Source organism: Melospiza melodia, chromosome 4 (genome assembly GCF_035770615.1).
Source record: "Melospiza melodia melodia isolate bMelMel2 chromosome 4, bMelMel2.pri, whole genome shotgun sequence".
In the NCBI taxonomy this organism is placed as follows: domain Eukaryota; kingdom Metazoa; phylum Chordata; class Aves; order Passeriformes; family Passerellidae; genus Melospiza; species Melospiza melodia.
In genome coordinates, this window is record NC_086197.1 from 11,217,680 (window position 1) to 11,236,395 (window position 18,716).

The 18,716-nt window shown below is 46.9% G+C and overlaps 1 protein-coding gene across 1 annotated transcript in view; it reads left to right on the forward strand.

The window, feature by feature from the left end:
* Positions 1–18,716, forward strand: part of CACNA2D4 (calcium voltage-gated channel auxiliary subunit alpha2delta 4) — a 119,521-nt gene that overhangs the window by 50,463 nt on the left and 50,342 nt on the right. The window contains exons 26-27 of the mRNA XM_063153863.1: positions 1,443–1,570; positions 5,455–5,535. Coding sequence (XP_063009933.1) covers positions 1,443–1,570; positions 5,455–5,535 — 209 coding nt within the window. The remainder of the gene's footprint in view (positions 1–1,442; positions 1,571–5,454; positions 5,536–18,716) is intronic.

Consider the following 18,716-nt stretch of genomic DNA (forward strand, 5'->3'; position numbering starts at 1 on the left):
AAGGGACCATGTGGGTGGTGGTCATTCGCTTCTCAGCAGCTGTTTCACTGTCCCCAAGTTCCCCAAACATGAGTCCTACCCTCCAGCTCTGCTGTGCCTGAAAGGTGACACTCTTCATGTGTTTGAAGCAGTCTGAGCAACTCAGAGTAGTCAGTCTCTGGCAACAAGGGAGAAATGCTGTGTGCTGCAGGAGGTTAATGTGATAATTCCCACTGCTCATCAGGAACAGCGTTCAGTGCTTCAAACAGTCACAGTCACCACACTGCAGAGACAGACCCCCACATATCTCACAGGAGGAGCTTCTGGAATCCCCTGAAAGGAAGGAATCCTAAATGAGGAATTATGATGTCAAAATATAAAGCAAAACAGGAGTCTGAAAACAAAGGTATTTGCCAGGCAAGCTGTATGAACCTCCAGGGAAACAAATGACCTGATTTTATGAGGTCTCGCTTGAGCACCCACTGCATGTCTTGTCACGCTCCCAGGACACATCCTCTTGCCTTCAGAAGCATCTCTTTGCTCAAGCACTTCAGTTCCTGCCTCTCTGGGAATCACAGAATCATAGAATTTGTTAAGGGATTGGAATGGACCTTTAAGGTGATCTGTTCCCAACCCACTCTGCCATGGGGAGGGACACCTCCCTTAGATTAAGTTGCTTAAGGCATTATCCAACCTGGCCTTGAACACTGCCAGGGCTGGGGCAACCTCCTTCAGCAACCTGTTCCAGCTTCTCACAACCTCACCTTAAAAGATTTCTTCCCAGTATCTTATCTAAATTTCCCCTTTTTCAGTCTGTACCCATTTCTCTTTGTCCTTCACTACAGCTCCTAACAGAGTCACTCTCCAGCTTCCCAGCAGCCCCCCTTCAGATACCAGAAGGTTGCTATGAGGTCTCTGCTCTGAGCATCTCCTGAGGAGATGAGGATTTACCCACAGTTGCATAACGTTATGTTTGGGGTGTGTGGTTTGTTTTTTTAGGAAACTGCCTAACCCCCTTTCCTCACCTGCTCCCCATCCCCTGCGGTAACTAATGGCCACAAGCACCTGTGCTTCCCTCGCCCACCCGCTCCCCCGGCACTGCGGCGCTGCTCCCGGGGTGTCGTTCCTGGTATATCTTCCGTGCTGCCCGCTTCCCTCCGGCCCTGCCCGGCCCTCAGAGCCCGGGGCCGGCCCGGCCCCACCGCCCGCCTGGGGCCGCCGCCGCGGGCCTGGCCCGGGCCAACAGCGGCACCTGGCGGCGGTCGCGGGAGGCGCGGCGGGCGCGGCCGCCCTCAGGAGCGAGGGGATGCCCTGCCCTGCCCCGGGGGGACAGCGGCGACACCGCCGGCCCTCGCCCGTAGAAAAACCCCGGGTGGAGAGGTGAGGGCGATGCGCCCTGCCGCAGGTGTCCCACTGCGTTGCCCTCAGGAGGGCTCCGTGAGCAGCGTGTTCTCTCCCGGCAGGAAATTCCTGACACAGAAAGACAAGGAAAGCATCTTCACCATGGACCACTTCCCTCTGTGGTACCGCAGGGCGGCCGAGCATCCCCCCGGCAGCTTCATCTACAGCATTGTCTCAGAGGATGAATCAGGTAATCCCAACTTAAACACAGAGCAGACAGAGGGAAAGAGAATAAAAGCTCTTTTCGCACCTCACATCCCACATGGCGCCCATCCCAATACCTTTATCACTGCCTCCCGCCTAGTGGAAAGTGCTGGGACCTGCCCTCGTGGTGTTACCTTCACACCAGTGAGGGGCACAGAGCTCATGGCCAAGATGCTGAAAGATGGAGCTACAAGGTGTAGGTAAGGCAGTCAGGAATGAGCAATGCAGGGCTAGAGAGGAGGAGAAGGATGGAAATGGAAATGCAGGGCTTGGGTGGATGGAAAGGTGTAGAGAGGCGGGAGCTGGGGGAACACAAAGTACTTGTGGGGCTGTAATACACATGAAACATGAGAAGGGAGCAGGAGAGGTGTTGCAGAAGGAAGAGGCACAGAGATGAAACCAGGCTTGGGAGGGAACAGCATCAGCCCTGCTGGGTGACAATAACTGGCACTGGTGAGGGACCAGCAGACAGTCAGGAAATCTAAGTTCAGAGGGTGTCATTTTTTCCATCACCACTTTCCATGACAGGAAAGGATGGGTTCATTATGGAAGATGGTGGAGGAAAAGGGTGGAGAGGAAGCATTGGTGTCCCACACAGCAAAGTTCAAACACTAGAGAAAAGCAAGGAGTGGCTTTTCAATATCTCTTGCTTAAGGTGTTGGTTCCTGTATATTCCTGTGAGTATGCAGGGCCAGCCAGGACCTTCTCAAAGGCTGGAAGAGAGCAAAACAGCCTAAAAACAAACAAGCAAAACAAAATATTCATGTGAGACTCCTCCACACAAGGCAAAGAGCCCCTTTGTGCTCTTCCCTGGCCCCCAGCTCTCCATCTCTGTCATAGAGCTCAGCACTGTAGCTGTTAAAGCTTTTTGTGGCACAGTGGTGGGAGTCTGGTGGGTGGGAAAGCAAGTAGAAAAGAGAAGAAACCAGCCTGGGAGGCAAGAGATGAACCAGGATGTATAGGGAAAGGAACGGAAAGAGAAAATACTCAAAACCTACAAAAGCCTCTTTCTCCCCAACACCCTTACATCTCACTTATAAAGCAAGTGTGGAGAGAGGGGGAGAGGTGGCAGGAGGGTCCTTTCACTCCCCTGCAAGCCATGGATCTGCTCTTTGGGATAGAGTGTGGGTTGGAAAACCAGGCAGTGACATCCAGTGGGCCTTCCTAGGGCAGCCATTACCCAGGCCACAGTGTCACTGCTGCCTAAACACTGGGCTTGTGGCTTGCTGTGGCTTTCTCAGAAGTCACAGCTGGTTTTGGATAAAGACCAAAGACAAGTAGCTGGCAGTAGTCTTTGTTTTACATGGCCATGGGTCAGAAGCTTTAATGAAGTCCAGAACCCCACTCACCTGGAAACCTGGTGCCTGCAGGCACCTTGTAAGAAGTAGCACTTGGCCCTGAAGACCTCGTGCCCTAAATTGTAAAGGAGATTATTAGTCTTTAGGGATGAGCAGCTGGGCTCAGAGAGACTGCCTGGGAAGGGCCAGGAAATAATTCCCGGTGCTTCTGAGACAGTGGTTTACTATAAAGCAGAGTCCAGGCCCTTCCTTGACATCTGATGAAGCAGAGCTGTCCCATATTTTAGCCAAAATAGGCCACCCAGTTTCTTATTAAATTCTATCAGCTGCTGAAGTCCCCTTTTCATGTTTTCCACAAGTCCCCTACTGTGGCAGGAGGTTTTCATGGCAGATGGGCTTCTAATCACCTAAGAGGGAAAACCCCCAACAGCTCTCTGTTGGGGAGCAAACCAGCAGGAAGTGACTGCAGGTCATCAGAATCATTTATGCCCAGCACCTCCTTCCAGTGTCCAGAAGTCTCAGGAATGAAAGGACAGCAGGGAAGCCTCTGCATGTCAAGTAGCACTGTTCTTGCAACCGAGATTTTTCATGTGTTAGGTGGGATTATTTTCCTAGAGATTCTGAGTATATTTTGCTTCTTTATCCCATCTCTGAACAAGCCATTTGAGGTTCACCATTGTCCTGGTTTGGCAAAAATTTGGGAGAAAACCTCCAAAGGGGTTTCCTCTTGAAAGAAATTCAAGTGGCCCTCCCCCAGCTGGTTCCAGAAAAAATATTTCCTTGGAGAAAAGTGGAAAAAACTGTTTATTTAACAGGCAAAGCATTCACCAGCACAAAAAAAAAAAAAAAAAAAAGGATGATATTAAACAATAAAACCTCTTGCCAAACTGTAGAGATGCCAAACTCAGGAAGCCCCTCCATGGGCTGTAGCTCAGCTCACTCAGTCTCTGTCAGTCCCTCCAGGGCTGGAAATGCCCCGGCCCAGGCCCGGCCCGGTGCCCACAGCTGGAGCTGCCGGTGCTCTGCTGGGTTTGAACAGGCCCAAGGAAAAGGAAAACCACAGTCCAGGGAACTTCTCTGCCTCAGCTAGCTAAAATCTAACTAGAAGCAAAGGAGAGCTCTGTCCTGCTGTCTGTCCATGCTGCAATAACACAGTCCAGGAGCAGGAATGTGGAGGAGTGCGTGCAGCCCCCAAACTCCATGCTTCTTCTCTCCCCTCTTTATCCTTGGAATCAGTCTCAAAACCTGTTATCCAGCATATACAGAGCAAACAGCTGGGGATACAAGCATGATATAGCCAGCCCAGGACAACCATAAAGGCAGGATCATGCTCAAGGTGTGTGAGGTGAGTGTTTATTTCACAAAGGTTTTACTGCTTTTGACACACTTGAGCAGGTTAATGTGGCTTTGATCAAAAAACAAAAACAAAATAGTGAGAGCCTAATGTGAGGCTAAACTGTGGTAGGCACTGAATTGTGCTCTGGACACACCTAAACTGATGAAGGCAGACATGGAAAGGAGTAACAAATGCTGGAATTGTGGGGAAGGAAAGAATCCCTGACCCATCTGTCTAAGGAAGAGATTTGCACAGAGCATGCAAGGAGGGAACCAGGTGCAGACTATATTGATCAGACTGGCCTTCAAACTGTCCCCTGGCAGTTCCCAAAGAGGTGCCCCAGCTGAAGCTAATCTAATCACTTAAAAAAATACATAGAAATGGAATCTGCCACATGGAAAATTGCAGGCTGGAACAACTGCCCTGACAAGGAGAGATGGAGTTCAGTTGCTTGAGTCTAGCCAGCCATGTGATTTTAAATGCCCCATGGGAGCTCAGAGATCTGCACTGGGCTGGCAGATGTGTCACAGGACCTACAGGATGCTTAAAGCAGCAGCTCAAGGATAATTGGGAGACCCTGGGGCATAAGAGAGTTTAGGCAACAAAGTCCCAAAAGGCTTTGTTTCTCAAATGGAGTGTGCTCTGGAAGCTGCTGTGTCTGCAGTTTCTAGTGCTGGCCTGGCTTGGGTAAGACTTAGGCATAAGCCTGGCCTTTGGTGTGCAGATGTTGTCAGAATTACCTGTCCTGCTCCTCCTCTGTCTGCAGGGTTTAGATGGTGCATTAAACAGAACAGCTCTCTGGCTTGAGAGAAACTCTACATGCCCAAAATCAAGGAGGCCAGTCCTCTCCATTTTATCACAGAATCATGGAACATTTTGGGCTGAAGGGGACCTTAAAGGTCACTTAGTTCCACACCCCTTGCCATGGTCAGGGATGTCTTCCTTGAGCCCAGGTTGCTCAAACCCCTCCCATCCAACCTTGGACACTTCCTTTATGTTGAGGATATCACTTTTATCATGAGCCATAAAGGAGAGAAAAATAAAATCTGCTCATAGCCCATTAGGCTGCCTTTGTGTCTTGAAAGATGCAGCCCTCAAAATTCTGGGATGTTTCAGAGTTGAGGAATACCTGCACACTGTCCTGGATGGGAAAATGTGGGGGCAAACTGGTCTTGCTGCATTTTATTCCTCTCTGGGGGTGAGCTAACCAAGCCTGCTGTATTTGTGTTTTGACAGAGGGGGGTGGCCTGCCAAAAGTGGTGACAGTGAGCACGGCTGTGTCTGTGTCTGTGGATGGGAAGATGGGAATTGCTGCAGGTAGGACATTTCTCTTTTTATCTTGAATGAAATGGCTGCATCTTGCACTGAGTGTGGGAGCTGAGAGCTGTTAGCTTGTCATTCAAGGGAAGTGACAGGAGCCACAATAGCTTGTGGTATTGAGAACTAGGCTCAACAGAGAATAATGGAGCAGGTACTGAATGGCTGACAGGCTTCTGGAAGGGAAATGGGCTGCTTGAATGGAAGCTTCCCATCTCCAGTGCTGGTGAATTTGTGGATTGAGACCCTTTTTCTGGAGCAGGAGTAGGTTGGGAAATCTGTGCAGGTTTAAAACTTTGCAGAAAACACTTTTGGCTTTGGAACAGCTTCATGTTTGTGTGTCCCCATTGTTATCTCAAATGAAAAATATTTCCTGCTGGTGTAGTGGATATGTTGCTAGAACTCCAACTCAGAACTATAGATTGCCCAACTTATTGCTGATCTGAGCTTTAAACTCCTTTTTGCAGACCTTCACTAGATTGAATCTTCTTTTGGAAAATTCATGTAGCACATTATTTCCAACAGAACCCCAAAGCTTTTGAAGATTTACCATTTTCTCTACTAACTGCTTCAGCCTTAGAAGCAAAACAGAGCAGGCATTTACCAAAACAAACCATTACCAGTAACCCTGGCACCATATCCAACTCAACCACTCAGCATAGGAGTACTGGGGCAAGAGAAGGTGTAGCTCCATGGAAAATGTTTTAGACCTGCAAGCAGTGACTAAAGGAAGAGGCTGATGGAACAGGTAATGGAGTTATTATATGCTGTGATGCAAAGCTTGTTGGGAAGGAATAGTTAGTGCTAATGGAGCCTTACATGGTGGAAGGAATGACTGACAGGATGGACACCAAACAACAACTTTGTTACAGGGTCACCCTGTAGAGAGAAGGGCAGACAGCAGATACCTTCAGATCACAGTCGGAAGTCATTGCTTTTGCCTAGGCTGGGTAGGAGACAGGGAATGTTCTTCAATACTACTAGTCAGTAAAAGTGTAGCAAATTAATTTCATGTGATGAAGCATTCCTCAGTTTCCAGGATTTCAGTAGTTCTAGCTGACAGTGATACTCCTTAGTTATCACCTGGGCATTGAGAAAGTACTCATAAGGTGAAGGAAGTGTTATGAAACAGAACATTTCACTCTTATGCCCAAAGCCAGAAAATTTTTATGAAGTCTGCCCAGAGGCACCTGTGAACAGAGATGGTTTCAGCAAAGTTCACATTAATAGGTGCTTGGATGATAGAAGCTGCTCCCAAAACTGATACCAGCTGACACTGTTGTACCCAGCAGAAAATGAAAGAGCATTGAAACAGCACCAAGGGTCTCTGTACAGCACTGAAACATTTTTCTAGGCATTATTTTGAGAGGAGAAAATAACATTTTTTTAAAAGAAGCTTGTTTTTCATGATCTTTTTTCCTTCCCTTTCCTGACCTGTGGGTTAGAGCAGAGGCACACAAGCAGTTCATCTGTGCTGTGGTTCAAGCCCAGCTGGAAATGAAGCACCACACAGCCTCTCACCCCTCCACCCTGGTGAACTGGGGAGGAGAGTCAAAGTAAAGCTTTCAGTTTGAGATAAGAGCAGTTTAATAATTGAAAATTAAGTAAAATACAATAATAATGGTAAATGATGATGATGATAAAAATAATAATAAGGGAAAAACAAGCATGCAGGATGCAATTGCTCACCACCCACTGACCCATGACAGACCTCTCTTCCCAAACCCAGACTGGTCTATCTATAGCAGTTTCTATCATCCTTCTTCTGGGTAACTCCCCCCATTTCTGTAGTGGGCATGATGTTCTGTGGTGTAGAATGTCCCTTTGGTCAGTTCAGGTCACCTGCCCAAGCTGTGGTCCCTTCCATTTTCCTTTGTTCAGCTCCTCACTGGCAGAGCATGAGACAAGGAAAAAAGCCCTTGACTTATGATAAACACTTAGCAAAAAACCAAAACATTCTCATTATGAATTCAAAACACAGCACTCTAGCAGCCACTGAGAAGAAATTAACTCTACCCTAGCTGAAACCAGGACAATCTGGCTCTCAGCATAAATTCAAGGAAGGAAACTTCTCAGTGGAAGCACTGGAGCAAGAGCAAGTGGCAGGAGGATCTGGCCCTGACAGAGCCATTTCTCTTCTGTCAGCAGCACTTTCCACAAGCCCTGTGGAGATTTCCACCCACTGAGTTATGCTGAATACTGTCTGTGTGGACATGCTGGGAAAGGGCAGGATCCTTTGCAGAGGGTGGAGGAAACAGCAAAGGATAGGGAAACAAAACCATATTTTAAAACAATAACAATAAGGTGGAAAATCTGTCATTTTTGGAAATGATGCACAACCAGTTTTCTCACTGGCAATCACTAAAGCTGAGACAGAGAAATGAATTTTCAATTGCTTCTGTTCCTTAAAGGTACCACAGTCCCTGTCCCCAGCAGGTGCATGAGGTGGCCCGACCACAAGACTCTTCTGCTGCTCTCACACATGGTGGGCATTCTTCACTCCTGGTTTCTTATGCTTGATGGAACAGCCCATCTCTGATCCATGGGATGTGTGGGCTAAAGGACAGCATCAGGGCAAACACTGTCACCCAAAGGGTCCAGAGTTCTTCATGTCCCCAGCTGTAGCCTGCACTGACTTCAGCAGGAGTGCAAGGGTTTGCTGAGGTAGCTTCCATGTGCTGGCTTGGGTGCCAGTTTATGTTTGTGGGGGTGTTCAGGGAGGAGAAAAGTGCAATATTGCCATTTACTTTTCTAGTAGTGACTAAGGTTCATCAGCTGAATCTTTCATGCTAGTAGTCATTTTTTAAAAAGGGCAATAACTAGTGGTCACACTATCAATTGAAATATTATTTTTCTCTTGAGGGTGTCAGCTTAGAGAGTAAGTAATCTCACTTCCTTTCCCCTCACAGTAATATAATTATCCTGAATTGCTAGATTCTGGTTCTAGGGGACTGTGAGGGGCTGCAAGAGAAATGATGCTGGACAGAGCTGCAGCACCATCCTGGGTACAGGAGATGGGTGAAGGAAGGGGAGGGAGTGTGGAGGCACACAAGAGGCAATCAAAGCAGAATGGGATGCAGATTGTTGTTATTGTTATTCTGATGACATCAGCCCTTACTGGGATTGATACCATGGTAATTTAGTTATACTGGCAGAAGTTTGATACCCAGCACTAGTTCCCAGAAAACCAAATATCTGTGAAGATTTGTAGTTTCTGAATAAATGCAGGTACAGTTCTGTAAAAGGGGAACAACAGAGACTTTTTAAGTGCCCCTGTAAAAGAACAAGTGGTATGAACTGGCCTGTCATTCTGCCACTGATCATTACTGTCACTTGTTTGACTTGATGGTGCTTGAGGGGATTTGTAAGCACTTTGAAATGTTCACTATGCATGCAGGGAAAAATTAAGCTGCAGGATTTACAGCCATGCTCATGGGGAGGGAGCACCCCCAGTGTCCCCATGGGGAGAATGCCAGTTCCAGGCAGCGTTGGGCCCCTTTTTCTGGCAGATGAATGGCAGTGCATGGCCAGGGCAGAGTAAGGCAAACTGGTAAAATCAAATGTCCAGGAAGATGACACGAGCCTGGCTGCTATCAGGGACTGAGGGAGCAGTCAGATGGAATTAGAGAGTTGCAGTCTGGAGGGCTGAGAGGAGGGATGAAGGGGGAAGCACAAGGGCCTCCTTCCTCCCATTTCAGTCTGTCTTAGCTCAGTGGGAAATCCCAGAATGGGTTTGAGGGGGAGTCCAAGCTGCTCCTCTTGCCATTACAGGTGCTACTCCACACTCCAGGTGGAGAGGTGGCCAAATTGAGCAGGGAAAGGAAGTGTCCTTTGCCCTGCCCTATCCTCACCCCTTTTCATCCATCCTCTCCTTCCCTCATGGGCTTGGGAGGGGTGCACAGGGTGTTCAGGGTACACACAGATTTCTTGGAGGAACTCAGGCAGGGTGCACCTGTGTGAGCTGAGTTGGTGTGGTCTTTTTGGTGGGAAGCCAGGCAACCCTGGCTTGACTATACCTGTTTCTTGGAATGAATAATATCTACCTGCTATATTGTGCTTTGGCACTTCAAAGCACTATGCAAACATTAAGTAATGCCTGGATGATTAATTTTCATTAATTAGAAGGCAGCTGTTCTCCTGGGATGTCAGTCCAGTACCTTTCACGCACACTGACTCTGTTGGAAATGAGAAATAAGGAATGGGGATGGCATTCTCCCCAAGCCATGTCCTGCCCCAGATAGCACTGTCATCTGCTCCCTCCCCTGAGTCAGGAGCCTGGGGCTTTCTGGTCCTCAGGCTGCAAGGCAGAAATCACATGGAGCTCCTGACAGAAGCTTTTTGTGATTTAAAGCCTGAGTGAAACTGCTGGAATCTGTGCAGGAGTTCAGCTGTCACTCTGGGCTGTGGATGACGTCTCTCTCATTGCCTGCCCTTCTGGCTGTTCAACTCCTGGGGCTGTCAGCTGGCTGCCAGTCCCAGCAGGGACAGGTAGGGTCAGGTCCATGGCTGTCATGTGGCAGGGATAGCAAACGGGCATGCACATGGTGCCCAAGAAAAAGAATCCAAATGGGCACTTGGGAGATGCAGGTTTATTTTACACAGCACTTCTCTGCTGATATTGGAAGTAACTGCTCTTACCAGCAGTTATTGGACCACAGTGAAATCATTATCCCATGACACCAGCAATTCATGCAGATGTATTTGGGGAGAGCTTTAGGTAAGCTCAAACCAGGGCAGAGAGGAGAAATGTTGTCTCTGTTTTAAAGACAGAATTTTGGGACACTGAGTTATCAAGACCAGTATTTTCAGAAAAGCTCTATACACGCAGCAGGAGCAGATTTTAAAAAAATTGTTTTGATTTTTTTTTCAAAAGAAGTTGAAACCTATCAGTCTGAAAAGTAGATAATGGAGAGTAATTCTGCCATTTTGCCTCTGCTTAAAATCCAGCCTCTGTCAGTCTGATGGAAGCTCTTAATTTGAAGAGCAGTTCCTGGCCAGCTCTCCATCTCTTCCTTGGTCTCCAATTTTGGCTACCTGCTGTCTGCTATCAGCAAGCAGGAACAGGAGGTGCAGGTGGCTTTTTCAGCAGGACTGTTGCTGTGGCATCTTTTCAAGCTAATCTGCACACAATTCCATATTCCTGCAGTTTTGTTGTTTGGATGGATAAAACATTTCAACCTCTCTGGAAAGCGACAGTAGCATCAGTAGAAGCTGTTAAATTCACGGAAATAAGCTCTAATAGCATAAGCACCTTTTCCATGGAAATAGCTGCATATAAACTGGAGAATTAAAATTATTTCACTAGGCTGGTTCAGAGAGCAGCATTAAGATACCCATATAAAATCTGAGGGTAGCTGATCTCTTGAATGTGTACTGCAGTGTTCAGAAGGAATTCTGTCCCTCTTTTCGTGCCAAAGGTTGTGCCAAAGTTATCGCAGCGCAGAGAGTTCTGAGAGTCCCTCAGGCATCACCAGGTGCCTTTATGGAAATCATGGTCCCCCTGGCATGCCTTTATGATGGATAAAAAGAAGGAAGACAACTCATTTTTAGCCTATCACCTGCTGTGTCTGGTCTCTGCCTGACACCAGCCCATTCTGGCAGCCCCCAAAGCCTGAGCAGTTTCTCATGCATCCATTTGATCCAACAAAATCAGAGCCATCTGAACAGGCCATGCCCTGGAAGTGTCATGGAAAGTGTCAGGGACACTCCTATGGCACAAACACTGCTGGTTTTAGTGCTGTGCCTTTTCCACCTCTGAGCACATCTGTCTGGAGGCTGTTATCAGTGGGTACACTTTGACTGGCCTTAGGGTTGAGACACTAATCCAATGTCAGTGTCCCCATGACATGTTAGGGTGCCAAAACCAGCATCTCTTGCACTCTTCATCCCCCATCTGCCTGCCTGCCACCCATTGCATTCTGCTTACCCACTGAGCCTTGGGGGACACCTGTAAGCACCCAGGCTGCTTTTCGGGGTGTTCCTGAGGCACACACAAGCTGTTCCATGAGCCAGACAGAACTGAGGTGGTTGTGTTATTTTGTGCTGGCTCTGATCTTACAAACTTTGCCTTTCATCAAGGTTTGGCATCAGTGCTGAGGCCACATGGTTCCCTTTTCAGAGCTGATTATCCTCCAGCCAGCTCAGTGAACAGGAGAGAGAGCAACATCTGCCTGCAGAACTCCAGCTAGATGTCTCCATGCATAGACAGTAACTGGGGACAAGAGGGACAAATAAGTCTATTTTGACCTCAAAAGAATGCTGAAAATAGTAATGTGAGGCATCTTCCATAGAATTCTGCTCACCCTGGCTAGACCTTAGCAATTTCCTTTTCTTCCATGGTGTTTGTGCTGTCTGCATAGGCTGTGATCTTCAGCATGGGGAGCATGCCTCCCCCATGTGTGTGCAGACATTGTCTGTTGCCTTGGGAGGAGTCCTTGTCTGGGGAAAAACTGAAGACAATAGCCAATTCTGTAGAGTAAATATTTATTTGTAGTCTCTGCTGAGTGCCTGACTTTTTACACTGCACCCCTTACCAGGGAAAAAGCTCTAAGGGAGTGAGCCCATGCAGGCAGTGCTTCACCCAGCACAGACCCTGTGGGTAGGTTCCTGTGCCCAGGGCCTGCCCTCACCAGCCTTTCAGGGAATTTTCTCAGTGGGACCATAACAAAAAATGGTGAGCAATGAGTTTTAGGGTCTGGTGAGGCATCTGTCCCAGGATATCCTCAACCCCAGTTCCAGGCTGGAGCTACACATTCTTGCCCATGTGTAGCAGAAACCTTCCTGCCTAAGGTTATCCATCCCTGCTGCCTCCACAGCTCCACTGATTGCCATGGCTGTCACTCTTGGAGTGACAAGAGCCCTTGCCAGTGACTCAGGAGAGACTTGCATAGAGCTGGATCTTTTAGATTGGCACCCAGCGCCTTTGCCATGTTGCCTTTGCTTGCAAATTATTTGATATAATTTTAATTCCGAGCCGAATTAGAGCAGTGCACAGGTTGCCATAGCAACCATTACCTTGTGCCTTTTGGTCTGACTCATTGCAGACAATTACTCTTGCGCTCCAGGATTCACAGATGTGATAGGAGAAGAATCATGTGCTGGGCTTTCAACTTTTTTTTTGCTTTTAATTTCCTTCCCAGCCTCTCTCTTCCATTAACTCCTGCCTGCCCAGCATCAGCAGGGCCCTATATCCCCACCCAGGGGTGCTCATGGGAGTGCACTGGATGTGTGGGTAAACGATGTGTGAGGTGATTTGTGCATGCATGTGTGTATGTGCATACATAAAGAGCTGCTCTGCAGTGTGCTGTGAGATCCCTGGGCTCACTGGGGACGTGCACAGACACTCAGAACCACAGAGCAATTTGCACTTCCTCCTGCCTGTGGTGTTTTCCAGGTAGGTGCAGGGTTGATCCCTGTGACCATGGAGTTTTATCCAGTGTGCAGGGGCTGTCAGTAAGCACTGGGTATTTGGGGGACTGCCAAAGTGAGGGTAATGAATAGAACCTTCATTTGAAGCTGTGTGAAGATCCACAGGCTGCCAAGCAAGTGGCACTGGCAGCCCTGACACCACCTGAATCTGTGTGAGTGCAAGGCCAGCTCATTACCCTGCTCACACCCATCCTTCCAGTGCCCCATGTCTTCTGTGCAAAGTGCACAAATTGCTGTTGTCTGTAGCCTTAGCACAGGTATATCTGATGTCCTGAGCTCTGTCAGCACCTATAGCTCAGCAGAGGAGTAAAGATGATGCCAAAAAGGAGCAGTCTGTAGATATGAGGATGAAGATGGTAAATGTCGCAGCAGAGAAGGTTATAGGAAATGTGTTGTATGATGCTTTAGCTTAAATTCAGCCAAGGTAGAAGCAGACAGGTTTTGCAGGGTGAGAACCACAGAATCTTAGCAGATCTGAGCACAGCTCCAGCCTCCTTCTAAGATACATTCTTTTAGCCACCAAACTTATCCTGAATTCTTTTTCTCCTGCCCTACCTCTCACCTAAGGCACAAATCTCCCTATCATAAGGCTTTGTAATGGGACTCTGCCATCCCTTTCCCTTCAAAAGACCTTTTTCTTTTCTTCCTTTCTCTCGCTGGGACACAGAAACCCCACTCACAGGATCACAGTAATTCTGGTTAGATGGCACCTCTACACTCTGCTCAGTGTGTGGAGGGTGTTCTGCTGTTGACTCATGGCACTGCTTTCACAGTGCCAAGAACAATCAGTCTGGAGTGTGGGGAGGGAGCAGTTGAGCTTTTGGGGACAGTGTGAAGCCCCCATTTCAGTGAGGATCCTGATTCTCTTGCCCTCCGTCTGTCTGTGACAACAAGCAGCTGCTTAAGCTGGCTCTGCAGAGAGATTGTGTGGAATGGAAAAAAGGCAGGCAGCAAAGAAGGCTGCCTTGCCTAGCCCTGCCCTGCTCTGCCCTCCCTTAGAGGTCAGAACTGTAGGGATAAAGTGAGGATTGCTTACATATCAAGCTGAGCTAGACCTTGCAAAGGAGGTTAAAACAAATGGCTTAATATTGTTCAGCTATTTGGGGAATTAAAAAAAAAAAAAAAAGTAGGGTCACGTCTGGTCAATAAGAGTGAAGCTGGGATCAAGGAGTCTATAGTCTGAGCAAAAACCAAAGAAGACTCAGTGCCCAAGTTATTGATAAGGACAGAAATATCATTCTTGGGGAAAGAAACAAGCTGGGTGCTGTGAATAAGCAGCTCAAGCTGATTAGTGCACTCACAGTGCTGGGCCTGGGTGCTTTCTGGCCCTGGGAGAGCTGGCATGTGGAAAAGCACACTTACAGCAAAGGGCTTTTTTCAGCTCTGCACACAGTGGTGACTCCATGCAGTCTGCAAAAGTGAAAATTCAGCAGTTAGGATTAAAGAAGGATGAGAAATAAGTTTGTCAGGCTCAGACTTTCAAGTGTGACCTCTGCAATGTGTAGCACTTTAGAGGAGATCTTCAAGGAAAGTATAATTATTACGAAGCAGGGGGAAAGGGAATCAAGCAATATGAGTTTATCAGTTCTGGATAACACCAGGCCAAGCCAACATCTTTCTTTCAGATGATTGTTTTTGTGGAAGGCAAAAGAAATTTCAAAGGTCTCATCTCTGTATTCCAGTAAAGCATTGATATGTGCCACATAAGAAACAATTAGTTAGACTGGAGAAGATCAAGTGAGGCAGAGGACTTGTAAGTAACAGGGAGGGAGAAGTGAGTCTGAGAAGACAGCAGCAACAAGATCACCTATCAAAATCTGGCAAAAGTTCCTTGTTACACTCCCCATGGTCACCCATGGGATTTGCCTTGCTAATACTACCCTGAGACCTCAGCTCAGATAGCTGGGGAGAGGGAAGGAGTATCCTGGTGATTCAACACTAGAAGGCATTGCTAGTACATGGAAGGACCAGGATATGCAGAGGAAGCCTCATTTGACCTTGGCAGGAGTACCAGAAACAGAATGAATTTCAGTAGTACAACAGACAAGGTCATACGCTTGACAGCTAATAATAGAAATCTTCTGTAAGCTGGGAACTCTCAGAGATCTGGCAGAGAGCACAGCAAGCAGGACTGGAGGCAGTCCTTGTCTTCTGGGAACTGTTGAGCCAGTTTTGCCAAATCTCAGTGAGGATCCTCAGTGTGGATCATCAGTATAAACTGTATTGCTCCTTGATGCCCACATTAAATTCAGGGAACCACTGTCATCTGCCAACACCTGTCCTGAGAGCCTTGCTGAAAGGCAGCAGGAGACACTTAGTGGTAAACATATCCTGAGAAAGCTCAGGAAAAAAGTGCTGGGATCTTCTGTATTAGGTGATGGTGGCATGATGGTGAATCACAATGCAGTGCAGTTGGGGACAAAGCAAATGCTGTTCTAGTGCTTAGGGAGGTGTTCCCAGTGGGAAAATACATTGATGCTCCCACCCAAAGCCCTGTGAGACCTCTCCTGTAGTCTGTGTTACAGTTTTGGTGAAAGGAATACAGGCTGAGACAGGAGGGATGGGCAGGTGATGAGAGGAAAGGGAAGTCTGGCATTGGAACCTGGAGCACCCAGCTTGTTTAACCACCTGCAGCCAAGGACAAAGCAGACAGGATTGCTGTAATGAATGCACCTTGGAGGACACATTTAAACTGAAGCACATGGTTGTGTGGAGACAGTCTAGTACAGACAGGCTAGCAAAATACTCAGGGTGCAAAACTAGAAGTGGGTTCCTGTCTGTTAGGGTAATGCAGGTTTAGCCAGAATCTGAGGTATAAAGACAATGGATTTAAGCTGGAGCTTGTGTAAGAAAGTGGTGGTGCCTGGAATAGAAGGAGCTGAGACTCTGTTAGCCTTGACCAGGGAACAGCTGAAGTCCCTGATCTCACCATGTCACACAACAAAAACCAGCCACAAGTAAGGTAAACAAACAGGGAACTTCCCATTCCCTGCAGCATTCTCCTTGGGCACAAGGCAGGGCATTCCTACCCTGTAGTTCCCACACTCCATGATTTCAGTCATGACTGAATAAAAATCAGCTTGTTAATGCAGCTGAAAGCCCCAGCACAGCACCTGGGAGGCCAGAAGCTAGGGCTGACCTAAACCCCTCTCTCAGCCTTTGACATTGTGGTGGTTTCTCTTGGTTGCTTTGGGTTTTGCAAAGTAAAGAACAGTGAGCAGAAAAACCTCTGCTTATGATAACAAACATTTAAAAAGCAGATGGGGATGTGGGGGCTGGTGTGTTTTGTGACATTTGAATAGACCGGAGCAGGGAGAATCTGAGAAGCAGCTGGTCAGAGGCACTCATTGAAAAGGGGATGATCAGTCACAAGAAGAGAAAAATAAGGGGGAGAGAGAAAAAATAACTGGGGAATCCAGGACATTTATGTCCAGTGAGAGATAGGAGAAAAACAACCATATGAGGGTGTGAGTGGATGAAAAAGTGGAAAATGCTGGAAGGGGATAATCCTTTTAAATAAAGGGCTAGATTTTCTCTTGCCAAGAATTCTATAAATCTGGAGGCTCATGTTTAAAATGCACTGAATTTATACTAATATAAAGGTAGGATCAGAACCACTTACCCATAATCTTCCTCCCTCAAAATTACTTGTTAGGGTTTTGTCCTAACATTTACATTTGCCTGCATCTTTAAAGCAGGAACAATGTTCACACAACCTAGTGAAACATTCTTTGGTGGGAAGGAGTAGAGAAAAGTGGCAAAAGTCATGTAGTGTCTGCAATATAGAGCACAGATACTGGTGGATGAGGATAATACTTCTAAAAGGAGGAGAAAAAGCTGGAAGCAGTGTGACAATAGGCTCCAGTGTTGTTCCAGAGGTGAGAAAATGCTTTCAGTGAAAGACTTAATGAACTCAATCTGCCTATTGTACCTAAAGGAAGACTGAGAGATTATTTGATTTAGAGTATAAAGTGCCTTCACAGAGAGAGCTGCTGGTTACTGAAGGTTTATTTTTTTTTTTTAATCTAGGGGAGAGAATAACAAAAAACTGTAACAGAAAAACCAAACAGATTCAAATTAGTCAGTAAGCATAAATGCTAACAATGAACACAAATAGGTATTGTCAGAAGATACCAAGGGAAACAATATTTTTCCCTTTCTTGAGTGTTTTTCAAATCAAAGGTAGATGGAATATTCAGCTTAGCTGCATGTAAACACTTACTGTTGGTCTTTCTACAGGATAGTTTGTCTAATTTCTGTTTCACAAGCTAAACAGATTGAGCTCTTTCAGCCTTTCACAGAAAGGCATTTTCTGCCACCCCCAAATAATGCTTGTGGTTCTTTTCCACACCATTTCCAAGTAGCGTGCGATACGCAGAAGGTCAGACTGGATGATCTAAAGTCCCTTCTGGCCTTTATATTCTCTGAGTCTCTGCCTCTGTGAATTCATTAATGTTTGCAAGCTCCCAGAGAGCTGCCAAAGGCAAGCACTATAGAAATGCAAAGCATTGTTGTTACTGTGCATATTTCCCTTGAGCTTTATGTGGAGCTGGTTGAATATCGCAGGGTATGGTCTGTGTGTATTCCCTCAAACTAAATACCTGCATTTCTCACTCCTGCAGTGCCCTTTCCGAGTTGATTTTCTGCAGCTGTGCTAACAAACAACTTCATTCCCAAGTTAGGATTCAGAAAAAGCAAATGTGAAGGGGCAAATCTCTGCCTGGAGCCCCAAGCAAAGAGCAGCACGTTGTTGTCCTGGTCCAGAAGCTCCATGCGAGGCAGAGTTATTATTAGCATCATGCTTTGCTTTCTCTTTGTCTCCAGGTGCCCTGCTCATGGCCTCTGCCTGGCTGCAGTAGAGCAGAACCCTGGGAAAGACAGATCTGGCCCTTGTTGGCTGCTTTTTCTCCTTTCTATGAAGGGAGAAGAGCTGTGAGGATGCTGGCTTATCCCCAGAATTCCAGGGCTGCAACAGATGTAGAAAGCACCCCAGAATGACACAGAAAATATTTATTTACTCACATTTCATTCTTTAACTATGTTCATTGGTGAATGCTTGTTGCATTGCCCATTATTCTTGGAGATAAGTCTTTTTGGCCCTCAGAAATCCTGTGCTAGGGCTTCTGTTTATCTGGTTGGAGGATAGAAGCTGACCCTCCAACCTGTGCTTCCAATCAGTGCTGGCAAACCCTCTTCAAGCCAGCACAATGGGCTCCTAATGGACAAGATACTGAGGAGCAATCCTATTTTATATATTTTACCTGTTATATGTACAGAATTACGTGGTTATTATATAGGGTGTTGTATGTGTGCATGAGTAGGTGTGTTAGCAGGACAAATACATTGGTTAATATCAAATAGTAATCAAATTATAATAAATAATTGCAGAAAATCACAGCCTGCTCCCAGACAGTTCATGAACTAAAAAAGCCCAGAATCATCAGATGAGTGTGTTGGCTTTGCTTTTTTCTGCTCTGTGTTTCTGGTATTATATGAACTGCTGAGTAGTGTCTGCGTGCACTCCTCTACCTAGCTGGCAGAATGAGATTAAACTATGTGTCATAGACACCATGCTATTAAACAATGATGGTGATTCTCCTGCAGCACATACCTTTTTAGCAGAACAGATGCCTCAGCTGTGAGCAGATTAAGAGTAGCTGGGTTCTGCTCCCAGTTTCTCTCTGAAGATCAGCCTGAGCCCAGCAGGGTGACAGAGTGCAGCAGTGAGAGCAGGGTGGCACAGGGGTTTGCTC